Source organism: Mus musculus, chromosome 4 (assembly GCF_000001635.26).
Source record: "Mus musculus strain C57BL/6J chromosome 4, GRCm38.p6 C57BL/6J".
Taxonomy (NCBI): Eukaryota; Metazoa; Chordata; class Mammalia; order Rodentia; family Muridae; genus Mus; species Mus musculus.
In genome coordinates, this window is record NC_000070.6 from 115517588 (window position 1) to 115540576 (window position 22989).

The window sequence follows — 22989 nt, forward strand, 5'->3', positions numbered from 1 at the left end:
ACCCACAAGAAGGTGCCAAGGAATGGAAAGAAACCCATTAGCTCCCCCAAAGCAAAACAAGCACGAGTGTCCTTGGCATCCCCAGGCATGGACTACCCATGAGACTAGCCTACCTAGATGTATAAGAGCAGCAGTGCCTATATGTTTTCCAGTCTGAATCAGCAACCACTCACCATCCATTTGGCATGGACAATTCAAAAAAAAACTATTAGATACTTGGTCTGACATGGAAACCCAAACACCTCCCAAAAACAACAAATAAAGCCACAGACTTAAGCTATGGAGCTTGGGAAAGAGCCAGTGTGTGAGGATCCCCTTATCACACAGGACTTCAACAAGATATTTATTTTTATATGACAACCTTGTTTGATATTTAATAATTTAGTAAAACTTTGCAAGAAAAGATTAAAAATAAGTGGAAGAATATTTAAGGATATTATAATTGTTCTGCTTAATTTATGCATGCAGTACAGGTGTGGAAACAAGTCAATGTTCTTGACTCGCACGAGAGGAAAGTAGACACAGGTAGGCACTGGCAGCTGGAAAGAAAAAATTGTGTCTCTGATTCCCAAGGTAAATCATTCCTGTTATTTAACCAACTGAACTTTGAGATCAAGATTGGTCAGCCTCACCCTTCTCCCTCCCACAGGTAGGCGGGCAATCCTTACAGGATTTAGGCAGGAGGTAGAAAGGATTAGTGAGAGTGAGGACAGCAACAGAAGAGTGGATGAACTATGAGTGTCTCTGCTCTAAGCCCAACCCGATTTGCAGACAGCCTCTCTGGCTTCCTCCAAGTGGCCTCTGTGCTCGGTCTGCTCCTGCTGCTGGTGAAAGCTGTCCAGTTCTACCTCCACAGGCAATGGCTACTCAAGGCTTTCCAGCAGTTCCCATCACCTCCTTTTCACTGGTTCTTTGGGCATGAGGTATGAAGGAAAGAGAAGGATGGGTGGAAGAGAAGGGAAGATGGGTGTCTCAGAGACCAGCCATCAAATTCACAAGGAAAATCCTGATATATAAAGAGTCCAAGAGCTTCATAAGATGCCCAGCTCAGGCTGAGGCATGTCATCCCAACAATAGCGTTACTGTCTGACTGTTGCTCAACTCTATACTGATAGTCTTGCACTTTGAAAGCTTTGGTTGGTCCTACCTAGTCTCCTCCTCCTCTTCTGGCTGAGTACCTTTAATATCTCTACTGTTCTCAAACAACTTTTAAGTAGTTCCTTGACAAGTTACTTATGGCTATTCTCTCCCAAGCCCTGGGTTTGCCTGGGAATGCAAACATCAGAGAGACAGAAACCTTGCCCCTTGAAGTTCTTGATGTAACAATGGTGCACATCTTAGAAATTATCAGGCACAGGAAGGGTTCACACTGCTGGGCTGAGTGAGTGGCTGACCAAGACTAGAATTTTCAGGATGGGTAAATTACAAATTGAAATCCCAAAGTCATGGCACATTAAAGGGAAAGGGTGGGTAGGACCCTCATATGTGAACACTAATGTTAGTATTTCTACAGGGCTATGTGGCTCTTCTTCCTCTTTCCACACACCCTGCAATATAAGATACTTGGATTCAAGCACAGCATCACTTTCTTGTTCCACAGGGTTCAGCTAAAGAGCCTGGCACAAGTGTATGAAATTACCCAGAAAGGGAACTGGGAAGGGACAGTACTGACCCATTGCATTATCACCCCAGGAAATAAAGTACAGAGCCAAATAGGAGGATACATGAAAATGTGCACAACAAAGGATTGTGCAATAGATGTTCTTAGAAAGACATGGGTATGCCACGTTCTCTGAAGATCTGAGGATCTGACACTGTGATTCCTCTGAGGAACACAGCTCCATCCAACAGGACTCTCAGATTCAGCTCAGAACCCATACCCACATAGTAAAGCTATGAGTGATAGCACAGACAGTTCATCGAACTGCCCCACCTTCCTGGCAACTTCAGAAAAAAACAGCTATGTTCCTGTGCTTGCTCTACTCTTGTCTCCAGTCCAAAAACTAGGCAAGAGTCCCACGAACTTATCTTTTCTTCAACAGAAGTTCAAAGGTGACCAAGAACTACAGGAAATTGTGTCGTGCATAGAGAACTTCCCAAGTGCCTTTCCTAGATGGTTCTGGGGAAGCAAGGCCTACTTAACTGTCTATGACCCTGACTACATGAAAGTGATTCTGGGGCGATCAGGTGAGCATAACATGCTGTTGTGAAGAGATAAGCACTTTCCTCTTTGTTACTTGCCCTGTCAAATTCTGAAAGAGTATGACCCTACACACTCTACCATTCTCTCAGGCTACAACCTAGCATATGGCCAACAACACACAGTACTAAAAACCAAATCCCTTAGCCTAAAATCTTTATCTTTGTTTGTTATTTAATCAAGTTAAGATGTTTAGTCTTGTTAATTGTTCCAGATTTGAAATATCTAATTGTTTCCTTCCAGAACACATAGGATAACTAAGCGAACACACACAAATCCTACCTTCCTAAGCCTGACTGTTAGGACAGAGCTTGAGGGGGATATGAGAAAATGGACAGTGACTTTAGACAGTTTACCAATGGACAGTTTCTATGGGTATCATAGAAACCCATGGCTTCAACCACAGTTACCTTGGGGCTGCCTTATTTATCCCTTTTCTTGTTAAGTCATTGTTTCCCTTTCAGATCCAAAGGCTAATGGTGCGTACAGATTGCTAGCTCCTTGGATTGGTATGTATGTCTAAACTGGAAATGTGGTCTACTTCTAATTAGTGTTTCCAAGTGTTGTGTCTATGGTTCACAGAGAATGAAATATGACAGACTACCACTGTCATGGTCTACCCCCAATGCTCTACTCTGACCCTTCACTTTACCAAACAGTCCTATATGAACATCAATTTAATCTACCTTCCTCTTTGGCAATTTTTATCTCACAGCTGTCATAATCACAGCATGTGACACTAGCTGGGAAATCTACCTTCTTTGCTGTACCATTCATCAGAGTTTTCTCTAACAGTTCCACTTCTTAGCTCCTTGCCCCAATTTATCTAATGGTCTCTCTGATTTGTTTTTTGTTTGTTTGTTTGTTTGTTTGTTTGTTTTTGTTTTTATGGTATTTTAGGTATTTTTGGTTTTTCAAGACATGGTTTGAACCGGACGTGGTGGCGCACACCTTTAATCCCAGCACTCAGGAGGCAGAGGCAGTCGGATTTCTGAGTTTGAGGCCAGCCTGGTCTACAAAGTGAGTGCCAGGACAGCCAGGGCTACACAGAGAAACCCTGTCTTGAAAAAAACAAAAAAAACAAACAAACAAAAAAAGACAAGGTTTGTCTGTAGAGCCCTGGCTGTCCTAGATCTCACTCTGTAGACCAGGCTGGCCTTCAACTCAGAAATCCACCTGCCTCTGCCTCCCAAGTGCTGGGATTAAAGGCATGTGCCACCAGTGCCCATTTGGTCTCTCTGATTTGATCCCACATACACAAACACTTCTCTCTGGCCCAGGGTATGGTTTGCTCTTGTTGAATGGACAGCCATGGTTCCAGCACAGGAGGATGCTAACCCCAGCCTTCCACTATGACATTCTGAAACCCTATGTGAAAAACATGGCCGACTCCATTCGATTGATGCTAGTGAGTTTATTTTACCTTATTCTCCTACACCCCACAGCTCTGCTGTCCTTTCTACATCAACTGCTTCTTCTGCTACTACTACTGCCACAGGTGCCAGAGCTGCTGCTGCTGCTTCTCCTCTTCCTCTTCCTCCTTTTCCTCCTCAAACTCCTCCTCCTTTCTTGTCTTCTTATTACTTATATTCTCTTCTCTCTTTCTCTCTCAATCTCTCTCCACCTACTTAGTGTATGCATCAACAAGCTTCACATATATATTCTACTATGTTCTTCAAATATAGTTGGAAGAGAAAATTTCCAGGTGCTAGGATATCGTCATACTTGCTCATTGCCAAAGGCAAAGAGAATCACAGTGCTCTACTCCCTCTTCAAATCTTCAACTTCAGGGAGATGTCTCAGGATAATATTAGTTGCTGTTTCCTTTGGGTCTCAGTGCTTCTGTCCAGACTTGAGTGACTCATCAGGGAGATGGACTCCAGATCCACATTGTCATAGCAAACCTACCTTGTCACCACCTTTCAACGGGACTCTGGATTACGCCTGTTTTAGCTAATTGAAGCTAGCTTACAATTCAGAAGTTTAGTCCATTACCATCATAGTAGAAAGCACACTAGAACATAGGTATACATTGATATGCTGGAGAGGTAGCTGAGAATTCTACCTCCTGATCCAAAGGCAGCAGAAAGAGAGTGAGACATTACGCGTGCCTTGAGCATTAGAGTTCTCAAAGCCTACCTGCAATGACCACTTCATCCAACAAAGCCACACATACTTTAACAAGGCCACACCTCTGAATGGAACTTTGGGGAACATTTTCATTCAAACCATCAACCACATTCCACTCCCTGACCCCTCCTCCCTGCATGGGCTTGTAGTCATATCCTAATGCAGAAATACATTCAGTCCAACTCCAAAATTCCCCCCTAGTATATCATACCACTGTTCCAAAGTCCAAAGTCTAAGAGACTCATGCAGTCTAACTTTAATTCCCTGTAAAATAAAAATGAAATGGCATATCACATACTCCTGTCATGTACAGGATATATTTTACAATTCCAAACAATTGAAAAGGGAGCATAGTAAAGAAGTACTGAACCAAAGTAGGACTGAAAACAAGTTGGTAAACTCCAAAATCTGCATTTCAATATCTTATGTCAGAGTGCTCTTAAAATCTCCAACTTGTTTCAGTGTTGTTGGCTTGTTCCCCTCCCTGTTAGCAGCCCTGCTCAGCAGATAGCCCACAGCTCTAACATCTCCAACATCTTGGGGTTCTAAGGCAGTTGAGGCTTCACCTTCACAGATTCACACAATAGCCTCTTTAATTCTCTATATAAGGACACACACGACATATGCCGGGCCTCAGCAGCTTTCCTTAGTTACAGAGGGAAATTCCATAATCCCTTGCTTCTTTCCTTGACTCTAAAGACAGAACCATGTGGCCATACTGCTAAGTTCTGATGCTTGCTAGGCCTGGACATGGACCCCTCATTAAATTACATTTTCACCAGCTGGTTTTGACGGTTTCTTTACTGCCTAAGCTTGGCTGTCCTAAAACTCAATCTGTATACCAGGCTGGTCTCAAACTTAGAGATTCATCAACCTCTGCATTCTGAATGTTTGGATCAAAGGTATGCACCGCCAGGCCTGGCCCTGGGCTTTTCTTTAATTCTTTTTCACCTTTCTTTAATTTCTCTTTACAAAATGGAAGTTTATCCGGGTGGGGTTATGATTTGAGGGCATCACTTCCTTTATTCCACTTAGCATCAATTTTTTTTAGTCTGTTAATCTCCTTCAACACAGGCCTTAACTATATTTCTACTCTCTGGTGCCTTCTTTCTCCTCAATGTATATATTTTGTATTTTTTTTTCTTGCTCAGTTTGCTCCTTTTCATTATAGATCTGCATAAGAGTGAATACTAATAACCATATGACAGAATTCATAGTAAGCTATTTTAAGATATCCTTTACCAATGCAATTAATTCAAAACTCTTCACTTTAGCCTTAGGCAGACTTTTTTGAACAAGGGATAAAAGCAGCCACATTCTTGCCAAAATATCACAATAACAGTCCCAAGACCATATGCTAAAATTCTTCTCCTCTAAAACCTCTTGAGCCAGGACCCCACAATTCAAATCTTTCTCAGCACCACTGTCCTTCTACTAGAATATGGCCCATTAAACCCCACTTAAAGCATTCAAGTGCTTTCAAATTTCCAAAGTCCATATTATTCCACACAAAGAATGGTCAGGTCTATTATAGCAACACCCTATTCCTGGTACCAACTTCTGTCTTAATTAGGGTCACATTGCTGTGAAGAGGTACCAGAAAACATGTAATTGGGGCCAGCTTACAGTTTATAGTTTTAGTCCATTGTCATCCTGGGAAGCATGGGTGCACACAGGCATACATGATGCTAGAGAGGTAGCTTAGAGTTTTACATCAGATCCAAAAGCAGGCGGAAGAGAGTGAAACACTGTGCATAACTTGGGCATCTGAGAACACAAAGCCTGCCCCCAGTGATCACCTCCTCCAACAAGTCCACACCTCCTAATAGTGCCACTCCCTGTGGACATATGGAGGCTATTTTCCTTCAAATCACTACAATGAGTCAATTGTTCTCAGCAAGCTTTTGATGAATACATAGTAACTGGGGTCACTGGAGACCCCCATTAGAAATGCCATCCTGGCTACTTGGGGTTTTTGTGCTCTATACATAGAAGCCCTGCTGTTAGCTCAGGCTAAGCTCAGCTTTCCATACACTGATATATCCTCCATTTTACTCCTGAAAACAGCGTTGCTTATCAGATAAGACATCTTAACTAATTATAAACATGTGAAACTTGCTTCCTTTCTTATGAGTTTCTATATTTAATTTTGAAGTAATTTACAATAATATAAGTGTCCTTTCACATAGATTTGTTTTGCAATCTGTAAAATATCTGTTATCTAAATTGAAAGACTTAGAACACAGTATCTTAAAATATAGGGAAAGAATTCAGTCAACTGAACACATGTCTTCTGAGGAAATTAAGTCAATGTTTCTTTCCCACTGCAGGACAAATGGGAACGGCTGGCTGATCAGGACTCCTCTATAGAGATCTTTCAACACATCTCCTTAATGACCCTAGACACTGTCATGAAATGTGCCTTCAGCCACAAGGGCAGTGTTCAGGTAGATGGGTGAGTGACAAGCCTTGAACTTCACGGCCTTTGTCTTACCAACTGATATGGACTATTCTGTGATGCAAGTGGGACATCTAGAATACCCAATAGAGAGTATTACCCCAGCCTCTGTTCAATCTCTGACCCAATCCAATCTTAAATCTACCATAGACCACTGATCCCTAGCTGGGGTAGATGCCTAGACACTCATGCCACCTTTTACTGACTTGAAATTTACAAGGGTTATAAGACAGAGTTAATGTGTTCCTCAATGTTGTCTGTTCCTACCATATAGAAATCTCCCAGAGTCCATTCTATCTATGGATCAAATATCTCTACAGTTTAATATGTTCTTTATCTTCTTCTTCAGAAATTACAGGACCTACCTCCAGGCCATTGGGGACTTGAATAACCTATTTCACTCCCGTGTGAGGAATATCTTTCATCAGAATGATACCATCTACAAACTTTCTTCCAATGGCCGCTTGGCCAAACAAGCTTGTCAACTTGCCCATGATCACACAGGTTCTGTTTACACATTCTGTCTCCCTCATTTCCTAGGATCAGCTGAAAGGGATTATTGATGATTTCTGAGGCACATCCAGACCCTTCAGTGCACTCCCCTTTAGGACCTGGATCACATACATGCTTGATACTTTAACTCTGACAGTGTTGGGAGTTGGAACATCAGAATGCTAGGTACTACATGAGTCTCATCATATTGATAATGTGTAGTGAGACTTGACCGAGCAAGTCAAGCAGAGCTTCCATTGCCCATGGTGCTAAAAGAGGTCTGACCTACATCAGATGTCACCAGTCTTCTAACACTGCCCACTCCTTACTCACTGACCTATGTAGAGCACATAGCTTCAGGCAAGGAGACACATGAAGCTACATGGGGCTACTATAGCTCTTAGGTCTGTGTGATAATTGATGTTCTGGAATAGATGGAGTGATCAAGCTGAGAAAGGATCAGCTGCAGGATGAGGGAGAGCTGGAAAAGATCAAGAAGAAGAGACGTTTGGATTTTCTGGATATCCTTTTATTTGCCAGAGTGAGTATGTTCAGCAAAGTCCTGAGAGTCTTCCTGGGAACACACAAGGGAACAAGCATAGCTCTGACAATGCCTTTTGCTCCCCTGAGATGGAGAATGGGGACAGCATGTCTGACAAGGACCTACGTGCTGAGGTGGACACATTCATGTTCGAGGGCCATGACACCACAGCCAGTGGAGTCTCCTGGATCTTCTATGCTCTGGCCACACACCCTGATCACCAACAGAGATGCAGAGAGGAAGTTCAGAGCCTCCTGGGGGATGGATCCTCTATCACCTGGTAAGAGTTCAAGAAGTAGAAGTGCCCTTATTCTTTGGGTTGGGAGGAGCCCCTGGTCTCCAGTCTACCTGACCTTAAGGATGGACTTTATTTCAGGGATCACCTAGACCAGATTCCCTATACCACAATGTGCATCAAGGAGGCCCTAAGGCTCTACCCACCTGTCCCAGGCATTGTCAGAGAACTCAGTACATCTGTCACCTTCCCTGATGGACGCTCTTTACCCAAAGGTATGAATTGCCCAAGCCCTTCATTCCAGAAATAATGGATGGTCAGTAGACTATGTCCTTCACCAGTTCTGAATCTCTGAGTTCCTGTTTCCTTTTCAGTAAATAAATGCTTCTTACATATAAAGTACAATAATAAGCTTAAATGACCTACTATACAGTTAAATGATCTTCCTTTCAACTGCTCTGCATGAATAACATTGCAAGCATCTCTTCTTTTATCAGCAAACACTCATTTTTCATTTGAATCTATTGTCATTATAGTGCATCCATTCTAATTTGGGAACAGTGACATTCTTCAATTTTTATACTCCAGACTCAATTCCAGATGCCAACACCATATAATTCAAGGCTACACTTATTCTTCAGTTGTCCTCACTGTCACATGTGGGTTTTCATGTTGGGGCTGGAAACACAGGCATATGTTTGTACATACAAGTGGGAACCAGAGGATCAATGTTAGTTTTCATTCCACAGGTAATGTCCAGGAGCTTTGCACTGGCCTGCAATCCACCTATTATGCTAGGCTGGCCAGTGAGTGGAAGGAACCTGCCTGTTCCCACTTCACCAGCATTGAGATAACAAGCATGTGCTACTACACACCTTTTTTTATTAGATATATTCTTTATTCATATTTCAAATGTTATCCCCTTTCCTAGTTTACCCTCTGAAAATCCCCTATCCCTCCCCTCCTCGCCCTGCTCCCCAACTCACCCAATCCCATTCCTGGTTCTGGCATTCCCATGTACTGGGGCATAGAGCCTTCACAGGACCTAGAGCCTCTCCTTCCATTGATGACTGACTAGGCCATCCTCTGCTACATATATAGCTAGTGATACAAGTTGCACCATGTGTTTTCTTTGATTGATGGTATAGTTCCAAGGATCTCTGGGCAGTACTGCTTAGTTCATTTTGATGTTCCTCCTATGGGGCTTCAGTCCCTTTCAGCTCCCTGGGTATTTCTCTGGCTCCTTTATTGGGGACTTTGTTCTCCGTCCAATGGATGACTGTGAGCACCAACTTCTGTATATGCCTGGCACTGGCAGAGCCTCACAGAGACAGCTATATCAGGCTCCTCTCAGCAGGCTCTTGTTGGCATCTGCATAGTGACTGGGTTTGGTGGTTATTTATGGGATGGACCCCCAAGTGGATCAGTCTCTGGATTGTCGTTTCTTCAGGATCTGCTCCGAACTTTTTCTCTGTAACTCCTTCCATGGGTATTTTGTTCCCCATTCTAAGAAGGAATAAAGTATCCACACTTTTGTACTCCTTCTTGAGTTTCCTGCACACACAGCTTTTTTTATATGGGTTCTGCAGATCGAGCTTAGGTCTTTCTCTCAATCCCCAATAGTCACATATTTTTATCATCCTCTACATTTGACATAATATGTAGGTTTTTTATATAAAGAACTACTAGTTATATATGGATGAGCAAATACAATGTGACTCTAGACTCTTGCTGAGTTCAAATTATTGGTTACTCTCCATAACCTGATAGTTTGATGTCATCAAACACAGAAAATGACCTGATGTCCAACTAGCAGCCCTAATTATTTACCCAAATAGTGAATACAGGGTTTTTTAAAGCTTATTGAACTAATAGTTTTACATTATACATGCACAGAAAACACAGAGAGAGAGAGGGGGGTAGGGAGTTTTTCAAATAAAAAGAGCAAATAAGACAAATTTAAACAAAATAGAATGAGTTTTTTTTCTTTCAGAACTCCTTGGAATCTTCAGTTTGTCTATCTGGATGTCTGTGAAGAAAATAATGAAAGAGATTCCTCACTCCCTGATGACTGACTTCTTTGTCTCTAGCATATGATAGAAGTGGAACCCCACAGCTGTTTTCTGCTGACCTTTTGCTGTGGCTTGGTATTTGTTCCCTCCCAAACTCATACAGCTATGTAATTTCCAGAGTCACATGTTAATGGAGTTGGGAGGGTGTAAGTTTTTGTTAATTTATGTTGATCTTGGTGGTGCTGTAAATTTTACAGAAGGATTCTTGTTTGCTAAGCATGTGCCCTAGGACTGACCTACTTATCCCAACCCAAGATGGATAAACTTAGCTTGACTATGTTTAGAGGTAGATCCACTAGGTAGTAGACCGATTAGATTAGTGTTGGTCTCACTTTGTTCTATAGTGGCTTTAGAAAGAGAAAGAAAGAGACCACAAAGAGATTTACAGCTGTCTTCACCATGATAGGATGAAACCAAGGGGAGGGAGCTGTTTGAACTTTCAACTCCAAATCTGTGAGCTAGATAAGCATCTTTCATTTACAAAGTAGTTTGTGGGGGGGGGGTGAAAATTCTTCTCAAAGAAACCTTTGAATATGTTATTTTTACTTTACCTCTCAAATACTATTCACTGGGATGTACAGGATAAAGAATCAGACAGGGGCTAGGAAGATGTGTTTCATTTATGAGACAAAGCAAGTGAAAGAGATCAATGAATCCCATGTGAGTCATATGTGATTCCTTCTATGAGAAGCACTAGGGTTGACAGCAAAGATGAACTGATCAGCAGATACAAGACCCCTGCAATGTCAGGAAAATAACCCTTGTCTCAACTCATTATGTCAAAACCTTAGGACTGCCACATCCTGCTTTGGTGATATGTAACCCCTCTCTGAAACTTTAGTACCTATCTTAGTTAGGGTTTTACTGCTGTGAACAGACACCATGATCAAGGCAAGTTTTATAAAAAACAACATTTAACTGGGGCTAGCTTACAGGTTCAGAGGTTCATTCCATTATCATCAAGGTGGGAGCATGGCAGCATCCAGGCTGTCATGGCACAGGAAGAGCTGAGAGTACTACATCTTCATCCAAAGGCTGCTAGTGGAAGACTGACTTCCAGGCAACTGGGGTGAGAGTATTAATCCCACACCCACAGTGACACATCTACTCAAACCAGGTCATACCTATTCCAACAAGGCCACACTTCCGAATGGTGTCACTCCCTGGTCCAAGAATATACAAACCATCACAGTACCTTACCTGAAAAACCAGAATAAACCAACTCAATGTCAGGACTTAATATACATTTTTAGTGGAAATCCTTCATCAAATTTAAGTTCTAATGTTATTTATTCCCAAAACTCAGGTTCACCTTTCTTGTTTCTCTCTCTTACTCTCCGTTTTTTATATTCCTCACTTGTGTCTCAAGTTCTTTCCCAACTCATGCACATGTGCAGAAAGTAATGTTCTATAGCACCCAAGTATCTTGTGCAGGCATATCATCCATTTCTGTCTCAGGAACCAAGGAGTTACCCCTGGGTGTAACCCATTTTCTCTCATATTCCTATCTGCCCCACAGGTGTCCAGGTCACACTCTCCATTTATGGTCTCCACCACAACCCGAAGGTGTGGCCAAATCCAGAGGTAGGAGTCCCCCAAGGAGGGCAAAGAAGTTGGTCTCAAGACCAATAAATACCTCCTATTGTTCCCACCTCTGGGCAAATTGTCCCCTTTTGGGTTGCAATTGACCTCCACCTGTTTTGACTGAGGTGCTGTCTCCCTGCAGGTGTTTGACCCTTCCAGGTTTGCACCAGACTCTCCCCGACACAGCCACTCATTCCTGCCCTTCTCAGGAGGAGCCAGGTGAGACATCCTGTGTATGATGATGGAATATACTGTGGAGAATATTTGCAGCATACCTTGGTTTTGGTCTCCTGCTTATATGACATCTCCAGGTATTTCCCGATAGGTGGCTATGGGAGGAGGAGGAGCTTATTGAGGATGTGTCTGTGCACTAAAGGAGGGTAGCACTTCAGCACACACTTTGAAGACATCAATCCATTTTTCAAACAAATTTATGTCAGTGGTTGCCATTCACTTGCATATGATCTAATATTTTCCTCACCTTAAGGGGAGGACTTTACATTGTTTTGTTTTGTTTCTTTAAGTGATTTTAACTTTAGGTATCCAGCTTGTCAAATTGTAGGGCTCTTACAAAGCATGTCTTTTCCACACCTCAACCTCACCCATCAACATTCCTAGGTAGTTCTTTATTCTGGAATCATTGTGCAGGTAGTTCATTTGCTTGCATGTCTGCCTGCCAAGGACATGCAAGCAACTGTCCAATGAGATATGTGAAGTGTTACAGTGGGTCATTTGAGGCAAGGTACATACCAGGACATGCTGATCCCACATTTGCACTCTTTCCTAACAGAATTTTTGAATCAATGTTGATACTCACATCTCTCTTGCAGTTAGTTGCCCAATGGCCAAAACTTGAGAGATAATGTATATTCCTCAAATTTAAAATTAGAAGCTATGTAGTCTAACTTCAGAGAAAAGGCATTAAAAAGGTGGAGAATAGTCTGCTTTTAAGTAAATCCTCTCTTTTATATATAACATAGCATTTTTTAAGGTCTCTAGTGAGTTGAAATAGCTCCTGAACTGGACAAAGACTTTCTGATGGCTTCTAGGGAAATTGTCCCTTGGGACCTCACTCAAGGTAAACTTTCAAAGGTGGTACAGAAGAAGGGTTTCATGAAATCGTGAATTGGCAAATCAGCTTTCACAGAACAGGCTATAAGTAAGTTGTTCTTTCAAGCACGGGCTATGCACACACATGGTGTACTTCAGGATTGAATGCTCTGCTTGCCACTCACTGCAAGCCATGTCTCTGCCACTAGAAGCCAGGAGAGTATTGGGCAACTCAGCTTAAGTTGGAAAGAACCATGCTGCTGCAGGTGCTTTCTAAGACAGAGTTTCAAGCTTGTCTGGAGCTCATGGTCTCTCTCTCTCTCTCTCTCTCTCTCTCTCTCTCTCTCTCTCTCCATCCCAAGAACTGGGATTCAGTCACAGGCTCCCACAGCTTGCTTTGATCTGAAGGTTTTTAATTTTTATTGTATTTCATTCTATTTTTTTCATTCCTTAAATTCAAATAAATTAAATTTTAAGAACCAAGAAAAAATAATTATTTTTAACATAAAATAAAGTTTAAACCACGCCTATGTGGCAGGTGCTATACTACATAAAAACATAGGAAAAGTGATACTATCCATTCCTGCCTTAAGAGTTCAAAACTGTCATCTACAAAGACAAAAATATCTGCAATTAAAATATATTCATCCTCCATTCTTTCACTTGCCCACTTAGCAGTTTGCAGAACATTCCATGTTCCTGCCATCATCCCATGCCCTGATTGTGTCATGCCCTTGAATATGGCACTAATGGTGCCTTAGGTGCTTAGGAGGAACAGGGACAGTCATTAAAAAAAAAAAATAAGAGCCAGCTACTCATTGACCTGAACTTTGGAAATATGAAGCCTAGGGGTGGGGTGGGGGAGTAGAGGTGGGGGAGACATGCTCAAACACCACAACAGCTTGATCTTAAGTAGGAAGTGGGAAAGGCAGGAAAGAGATGAGAGCAGCAGCCAGAAGAGGATAGAGCTGCAGCTAGGGCATTTGTTGTTTTTCTTTCGATTGTTTAATTTTCTTTTTACTTATTCACTTTATATCCCACTCACTGACTCCCTTCCAGTCATCCCTTCCAAAATTCTTTCCCCTTCCCCCTCCCCCCTTCCCCTCAAATCTGAGGAGGTGGGGGTCCCCCTGAGTATCCCTCCTCAACTCTGGCACTTCAAGTCTCTGTGAAACTAAGCACTTCCTCTCCCACTGAGGCCAGACAAAGCAGCCCAGCTAGAAGAACATATCTCACATACAGGCAATAGCAAAGCTCATCAAGAAGAAACGCCCAGATGACAGAGAATTTTACTTAGAAGGGGGAATAAAATAGTCATAAGAAGCAGATAGCAGGAGGGAACTAGGAGGGAGGATGGGGAGGGTAAAAGGGGTTCAGGATCAGGTGTGGAGAAGAACTAGCCATCAGGAGAGATGGCTGGTTGGCCATGAAAATGAATGGATATTTGAAACTGACTTAGGTGAGGAGGTAGGGGACATCTCCAGGATGAGACAGAGACCTGGGATACGGGAAGAGCCCAAGCATCAATGGGAATGACCTTATCTGTGACTCACTACACTGGGGATATGTAACCTGAAGAGGCAACTAGGCACGGAACACAGCCTGACCTGGTGGAGGTATAGAGGGTGAGCACGGAAAGAGGGTCAGGGACACCAAAGAAGTCCAGGAAAGGAAACTGAAGAAGGAATTGTGAACATTTCTGAAGTAGAGTTAAAAGTCTATAGAAGATGATGGATTAAGGAGGTGGGATACCCTAAGTAGGAGGCAGATAGGGCAGCCACTTGAGGATCCTCAACACAGTCTTCCTGTAGGAACTTTTCTACTGATAATCTGATTCCAGTCTGTAGAAGCTATGTGCTAGATCTCCCTAAATGGAGTAAACTGAGCAATGATTAACATATTAAATTATCCATAAGTTTGACCTCTAGTCCTTAAAATGCTGGCCTAACAGATTTCATAACACTAAAAGACGTAGGGTCAAAGTGGCCTTGAAAAATGTTGAGGCTATGTCAAAAATTCAGGAGAGACAAGACCTAGGGTGAAAGTAGGTATGACCTGTAGTCACGGCTGTTAGACTGAACCTGTGACAGTAGGCCCTGAATGTTGTTCTGGGCTGTTTCAAGAGTCAACCCTTAAATCAGGTGAGAGGCTAATGAGTTGTATTGTCCCTTTCTGACCCAGGAACTGCATTGGGAAACAATTTGCTATGAGTGAGCTGAAGGTGATTGTGGCCCTGACACTGCTCCGCTTCGAACTACTGCCAGATCCTACCAGGGTCCCCATGCCCTTAGCCCGACTTGTGCTGAAGTCCAAAAATGGGATCTACCTACATCTCAAGAAGCTCCACTGATTCTGGTAAGGACAAGGACAGACTCTATAAACATGCTGCCTGACATCTTGTCCAGCCACCATCTTCCCCTCTGTCTGCTCATCTATCTTCACACCTATTTGTTCCCTGCCTCCTGCACAATCTCTCTCTCTCTCTCTCTCTCTCTCTCTCTCTCTCTCTCTCTCTCTCTCTCTCTCTCACACACACACACACACACACACACACACACACACACACACACACACACACCTTGCTCTAGATTCTCCATTTGTCTTTCTGTCTCTGCTACCCACATCTGACTGTACTCCTGATAATGAACCTCCTCTCTCCTCCAGTCTTCTCTCCTTGCCTCTCACTTTCCACCTATCTTTTCCCTACATGACTTCTTCATTTTACAAATAATCAATTGTCATAACCTTGGTGGTCTGAAATAATTGAAAGTTATTATCTTACAGTTGTGGAGCTCCAATGTCTGAGAAGAGTTTCACTGGAGAAAGCTAAGTTGTTGGTGTGACCTACCTTTTTCAGAAGAATACTCCAGAGAGTCCTCTCATCCTCTGTTCAGTATAGATCATCATTCCTTGGCACTGGAATATTCCCCTGCTTCAAAGCCAGCACCCTCCTCATCCCCTCTCTTCTAATGTCCTTACCTTTTACAGATGCTTATGACATCATTAAGATCCCTAAAAGCTCCAAGATAGTTTTCCCATCTAAATGTATCTTATTCAATCTAACCTACTAAGTTCCTTCTGAATTATGAGGAATCATTCAATATGTACCATGGTCTCCAAAATCCAAGGCCTGAACATCATTGTGAAGACATTATTCAGCTTAGTATCATTTTCACATGACAGTTACCTAATGTGTTCATCTAAATCTACCCTGCATAGTCTCTTTCTACCTGATTAATCCTCACACGAGTTTCTCCATCTTCCCTCCTTTCTGCAATAAAGTTCCCAGTGTCATGCACAGCATTTGTCTTCTCTTGATGAATCTCAACACAGGTTCCCATGTTCCTTGAAACTGTTCCTGGATCAGGAATTATGATGAGTTCTCTGTTTCCCTGATCTGCCATGTTCTGCTTCCTGGGGCGGGCTTCTTGTGCAGCCACTGATGCCACCAGGACTCCTTCAATTCTCCTAACCTACCAGCATGCTGAGCTAGTGCAGCTGATTCTTAGGAAGGCATGAGAGGACAGACTGGACACTCAGCACCTGACCAAAGGGAGAGCCAAGGCAGGAATAAGAGCAAAATGGTCAGGCAATGCAAAAAGCTTCATGTTAGCCATGTTGAGAGAACACAGAAAAGGAAGAGCCCAGAACCCTGGGTGACCAGCCAATGTCCAACCATAGGATTCCAAGTGAATCGAATGTGTAACCAGAAAGTGCCTCTTTTGCCTAAAAGCAATGAGCAAGACTAGCTCAGTTCACCATCTTGTACATTCCCCTCCATGATACACACAAAGAGACATTACATACCCATAACATATTTCACCCACACATGTGCATGACCCAGACCAATGGAGCCTCATGCTGTGTTTGAAAAATCATAAAAATGAAGCAGTGGTCATCTGTAATGGCCACCAGTTCCAGTGTCCACTCTCTCTCTCCAGGAGGCCCTAATACACACACACATGCACGCACACACACATGCACGGGCACATGCATGCACACACACAAACCCACCATGCACATATACACATGCATATGCACACAAACATTAGAGTTCTTGGATTTATCCAAACACTCATGAAGAGCTGATATTAATGATGGTGTCTTGATCAAAAGACACCAGAGTCAGGAAGCCTCAGCTCAAGTTCCATCTAGATCAGTGTCCCTCAAGTTCCTTCCTTATTATTAAAATTCAGTCACAGCTTCCTCCTATCAGAGAGGGAATACCACCATCCTGTCTATACTACTGAGTAACGAAGTGCTGAAGATATAAATGTAACAGTTTAGACTCAGGTACCACCGGGAGACACATGATGGTTATGAGTGGACAATTACCACCAACATGATAAATGTTGAAATATTACTATATTTGTTCAGAGAACTGTGGGTTAAAATGGGGTTCTGGGTCCAGCCCACCAGAGAGCTAGGGTTGCTCAAGGAGTCAGATATGGAAAGTTTGACTTCACGCATCCCATACAACCACTGGGTGGGCATCAGAATGTGAGAAGCTGCAGGCCCAAACTCCAGGGGTGGGAAAGCACAGTCTGGGGTCCCCACATAACTGCCATGAGCTGACTCATAGGTCCTCAGGACACACAGAGGCCAGGAACAGCAGGTTCTAGATCTTGTGCATTGCAAACACTTCTGGAGGCTGAGAAAAAGCTGAGAACAGAGTGTGGGCCCATGGGACTGACTGGCCTGGAGCTAAAGGAAAAAGGACAAGGGGAAGCACTCCAGCTGGGTCATAAGGACGAGAGTCCTTGGCTTGTCCAGTGGTGGCTTGGTTGGTGGAAGCCATGTCTGAGAGCACAGGGAGGCCTCCCGAGGAAGATTACATGCATGCTCTTTAGAGGAAGACCTGCTCTGTTGCTCCAGCACAGAGGATCCCACAGAGAAGAGGCAGGTCATGGTTTTAAAGCATTTTCTGTCATGAAGACAGGGGAGCTAAGAGGGTAGTAGAGGCAGAGAAAGGCAGAGAGAGGGAGAAAGTAGAGAAGCCATGGCCATGTGAAGAGAAGGGGGAAGGGAATGTGGAGAGAGGGGGAACAAGAGGAAAGAGAGAGAGGCAAGAGTAAGAGAGTAAGAGAGGGAGGAGGGGTCAAGCAGCCCCTTTTATAGTGGACCAGGCCTACCTGGCTGTTGCCAGGTAACTGTGGGGGTAGAATCCAGACAAACTACCAGGGGTTTGGGGCATTATCCTACATGACTTATGGCCATAAAATTATGGAGAGCTGGAGCCTCAAGTCAGGAGCCTGGTGTCTGGGGACATGGGCAACATCCTTCCGTCCCTTGCAGACTTATCTGCTGGGGCTCTGGGGTTTAAACCTAGCTCAACCAGGAAATAGGCTGCCTTTCATGGTCCCACAGAGAACCGTTTGTCTGTGTGCTAGAACAAAAGGGCAAGTTAGTTACATTAAGGCTGATAGCTACTAGGCACAATATAATGGGACCTTTACAACCCAGCTTCTAGTGAACAGGGATGGCTTTAGAGGAGTTAGAAAGTATCTTAGGGCAGATCTTACAAGCTGTGGCCTTCTTCCAATAGGAAAAGAATTGGTATTAGGAAAGGTATATGGTACATTTCCCAAGATGCCCTAGAGCAGTAGTTCTCAACCTTCCTAGTGCTTTGACCTTTTAATACAGTTCCTCATGTTGTGGTGACCCCCATAGAGCCATAAAATAACTTCATTGCTACTTCATAAATGTAATTTTGCAACTGTAATGAATCATAATGTAAAATTTGTGTCTTCTGATTAATGTTGGTGGCCCCTGTAAAAGGGTCATTCCTATCAAAGGGGTCGTGACCCATGGGTGGAAAACCATTGCCCTAAAATCTTTACCAAGTCTCAGGGATAAAATTCCTGGCTCCTATTTCTGATCCTAGATTCTGGTGCCCTTTTTTCCATATGGGGTTAATTCCAAGATTTGGTCCTCCTAGTGTAGTGATCTTAGACCTTGACCCCAAGTGACATAGGTACCCATAGCCATCAAGAAGCTGCTGCAGCGACTACCAGGCTAGGACCTCTAAATCACATGTAGCCCCAACCTGAACTTTACCCCAAGAATCCTTTGCATCTTCATTCTTTGCCTTATAGAAAAGAGTTTCCTTTTTCCTGGGATGCGCCCGTTAATGTTATACTATCACCTTCCCAAGAGATACTGTGACTGCACAGAGCCCTATACACCTAAAAAAACACCAACACCAAGAAATACCACAGATACATCCCAAGACAGACATCACGCCAGTAAAAACATATTTCATATTCTTTGACTTTGGTGGTGGGTGTTTGCTTTTTTTTCCATTTTTTCTTAGGTATTTAGCTCATTTACATTTCCAATGCCATACCAAAAGTCCCCCATACCCACCCACCCCCACTCCCCTACCCACCCACTCCCCCTTTTTGGCCCTGGCGTTCCCCTGTACTGGGGCATATAAAATTTGCGTGTCCAATGGGCCTCTCTTTCCAGTGATGGCCGACCAGGCCATCTTTTGGTACATATGCAGCTAGAGTCAAGAGCTCCGGGGTACTGGTTAGTTCATAATGTTGTTCCACCTATAGGGTTGCAGATCACTTTAGCTCCTTGGGTACTTTCTCTAGCTCCTCCATTGGGAGCCCTGTGATCCATCCATTAGCTGACTGTGAGCATCCACTTCTGTGTTTGCTAGGCCCCGACATAGTCTCACAAGAGACAGCTACATCTGGGTCCTTTCGATAAAATCTTGCTAGTGTATGCAATGGTGTCAGCGTTTGGATGCTGATTATGGGGTGGATCCCTGGATATGGCAGTCTCTACATGGTCCATCCTTTCATCTCAGCTCCAAATTTTGTCTCTGTAACTCCTTCCATGGGTGTTTTGTTCCCACTTCTAAGGAGGGGCATAGTGTCCACACTTCAGTCTTCATTTTTCTTGAGTTTCATGTGTTTAGCAAATTGTATCTTATATCTTGGGTATCCTAGGTTTTGGGCTAATATCCACTTATCAGTGAGTACATATTGTGTGAGTTCCTTTGTGAATGTGTTACCTCACTCAGGATGATGCCCTCCAGGTCCATCCATTTGGCTAGGAATTTCATAAATTCATTCTTTTTAATAGCTGAGTAGTACTCCATTGTGTAGATGTACCACATTTTCTGTATCCATTCCTCTGTTGAGGGGCATCTGGGTTCTTTCCAGCTTCTGGCTATTATAAATAAGGCTGCTATGAACATAGTGGAGCATGTGTCCTTCTTACCAGTTGGGGCATCTTCTGGATATATGCCCAGGAGAGGTATTGCTGGATGCTCCGGTAGTACTATGTCCAATTTTCTGAGGAACCGCCAGACTGATTTCCAGAGTGTTTGTACAAACCTGCAATCCCACCAACAATGGAGGAGTGTTCCTCTTTCTCCACATCCACGCCAGCATCTGCTGTCACCTGAATTTTTGATCTTAGCCATTCTGACTGGTATGAGGTGGAATCTCAGGGTTGTTTTGATTTGCATTTCCCTGATGATTAAGGATGTTGAACATTTTTTCAGGTGCTTCTCTGCCATTCGGTATTCCTCAGGTGAGAATTCTTTGTTCAGTTCTGAGCCCCATTTTTAATGGGGTTATTTGATTTCCTGAAGTCCGCCCTCTTGAGTTCTTTATATATGTTGGATATTAGTCCCCTATCTGATTTAGGATAGGTAAAGATCCTTTCCCAATCTGTTGGTGGTCTTTTTGTCTTATTGACGGTGTCTTTTCCCTTGCAGAAACTTTGGAGTTTCATTAGGTCCCATTTGTCAATTCTCGATCTTACAGCACAAGCCATTGCTGTTCTGTTCAGGAATTTTTCCCCTATGCCCATATCTTCAAGGCTTTTCCCCACATTCTCCTCTATAAGTTTCAGTGTCTCTGGTTTTATGTGGAGTTCCTTGATCCACTTAGATTTGACCTTAGTACAAGGAGATAAGTATGGATCGATTCGCATTCTTCTACATGATAACAACCAGTTGTGCCAGCACCATTTGTTGAAAATGCTGTCTTTCTTCCACTGGATGGTTTTAGCTCCCTTGTCGAAGATCGAGTGACCATAGGTGTGTGGGTTCATTTCTGGGTCTTCAATTCTGTTCCATTGGTCTACTTGTCTGTCTCTATACCAGTACCATGCAGTTTTTATCACAATTGCTCTGTAATAAAGCTTTAGGTCAGGCATGGTGATTCCACCAGAGGTTCTTTTATCCTTGAGAAGAGTTTTTGCTATCCTCGGTTTTTTGTTATTCCAGATGAATTTGCAAATTTCTCCTTCTAATTCGTTGAAGAATTGAGTTGGAATTTTGATGGGGATTGCATTGAATCTGTAGATTGCTTTTGGCAAGATAGCCATTTTTACAATGTTGATCCTGCCAATCCATGAGCATGGGAGATCTTTCCATCTTCTGATATCTTCTTTAATTTCTTTCTTCAGAGACTTGAAGTTTTTATCATACAGATCTTTCACTTCCTTAGTTAAAGTCACGCCGAGATATTTTATATTATTTGTGACTATTGAGAAGGGTGTTGTTTCCCTAATTTCTTTCTCAGCCTGTTTATTCTTTGTGTAGAGAAAGTCCATTGACTTGTTTGAGTTAATTTTATATCCAGCTACTTCACCGAAGCTGTTTATCAGGTTTAGGAGTTCTCTGGTGGAATTTTTAGGGTCACTTATATATACAATCATATCATCTGCAAAAAGTGATATTTTGACTTCCTCTTTTCCAATTTGTATCTTCTTGATCTCCTTTTGTTGTTGAATTGCTCTGGCTAATAATTCAAGTACTATGTTGAAAAGGTAGGGAGAAAGTGGGCAGCCTTGTCTAGTCCCTGATTTTACTGGGATTGCTTCCAGCTTCTCTCCATTTACTTTGATGTTGGCTACTGGTTTGCTGTAGATTGCTTTTATCATGTTTAGGTATAGGCCTTGAATTCCTGATCTTTCCAAGACTTTTATCATGAATGGGTGTTGGATCTTGTCAAATGCTTTTTATGCATCTAAGGAGATGATCATGTGGTTTTTGTCTTTGAGTTTGTTTATATAATGGATTACATTGATGGATTTTCGTATATTAACCCATCCCTGCATCCCTGGAATAAAACCTACTTGGTCAGGATGGATGATTGCTTTAATGTGTTCTTGGATTCGGTTAGCGAGAATTTTATTGAGGATTTTTGCATCGATATTCATAAGAGAAATTGGTCTGAAGTTCTCTATCTTTGTTGGATCTTTCTGTGGTTTAGGTATCAGAGTAATAGTGGCTTCATAAAATGAGTTGGGTAGAGTACCTTCTACTTCTATTTTGTGAAATAGTTTGTGCAGAACTGGAATTAGATCTTCTTTGAAGGTCTGATAGAACTCTGCACTAAACCCGTCCGGTCCTGGGCTTTTTTTGGCTGGGAGACTATTAATAACTGCTTCTATTTCTTTAGGGGATATGGGACTGTTTAGATGGTCAACTTGATCCTGACTCAACTTTGGTACCTGGTATCTGTCCAGAAATTTGTCCATTTCGTCCAGGTTTTCCAGTTTTGTTGAGTATAGCCTTTTGTAGAAGGATCTGATGGTGTTTTGGATTTCTTCAGGATCTGTTGTTATGTCTCCCTTTTCATTTCTGATTTTGTTAATTAGGATTTTGTCCCTGTGCCCTTTAGTGAGTCTAGCTAATGGTTTATTTATCTTGTTGATTTTCTCAAAGAACCAACTCCTCGTTTGGTTAATTCTTTGAATAGTTCTTTTTGTTTCCACTTGGTTGATTTCACCCCTGAGTTTGATTATATCCTGCCGTCTACTCCTCTTGTGTGAATTTGCTTCCTTTTTTTCTAGAGTTTTTAGATGTGTTGTCAAGCTGCTAGTATGTGCTCTCTCCCGTTTCTTCTTGGAGGCACTCAGAGCTATGAGTTTCCCTCTTAGAAATGCTTTCATTGTGTCCCAAAGGTTTGGGTACGTTGTGGCTTCATTTTCATTAAACTCTAAAAAGTCTTTAATTTCTTTCTTTATTCCTTCCTTGACCAAGGTATCATTGAGAAGAGTGTTGTTCAGTTTCCACGTGAATGTTGGCTTTCCATTATTTATGTTGTTATTGAAGATCAGTCTTAGGCCATGGTGGTCTGATAGGATGCAGGGGACAATTTCAATATTTTTGTATCTGTTGAGGCCTGTTTTGTGACCAATTATATGGTCAATTTTGGAGAAGGTCCCGTGAGGTTCTGAGAAGAAGGTATATCCTTT

General features: G+C 42.6%; 1 protein-coding gene across 1 annotated transcript; it reads left to right on the forward strand.

The window, feature by feature from the left end:
• Positions 1–699: 699 nt before the first annotated feature.
• Cyp4a10 (cytochrome P450, family 4, subfamily a, polypeptide 10) lies at positions 700–16062 on the forward strand. Its single transcript, NM_010011.3, has 13 exons — positions 700–923; positions 2043–2187; positions 2665–2709; positions 3481–3608; positions 6661–6785; positions 7138–7292; positions 7715–7821; positions 7911–8101; positions 8198–8331; positions 11648–11712; positions 11855–11931; positions 14944–15117; positions 15547–16062. The coding sequence occupies exons 1-12, from the start codon at positions 735–737 to the stop codon at positions 15110–15112; spliced, it is 1530 nt and encodes a 509-aa protein (NP_034141.3). The 5' UTR covers positions 700–734; the 3' UTR covers positions 15113–15117; positions 15547–16062.
• The last annotated feature ends 6927 nt before the right edge of the window (positions 16063–22989 follow it).

Bases quoted from the DNA above. Each gene is read 5' to 3' on its own strand.
- Cyp4a10 (NM_010011.3), top strand. From the start codon at position 735: ATGAGTGTCTCTGCTCTAAGCCCAACCCGATTTGCAGACAGCCTCTCT. The intron at 3,609-6,660 runs GTGAGTTTATTT...TTCCCACTGCAG, and splicing joins ACTCCATTCGATTGATGCTA to GACAAATGGGAACGGCTGGC. The intron at 8,102-8,197 runs GTAAGAGTTCAA...ACTTTATTTCAG, and splicing joins GATGGATCCTCTATCACCTG to GGATCACCTAGACCAGATTC.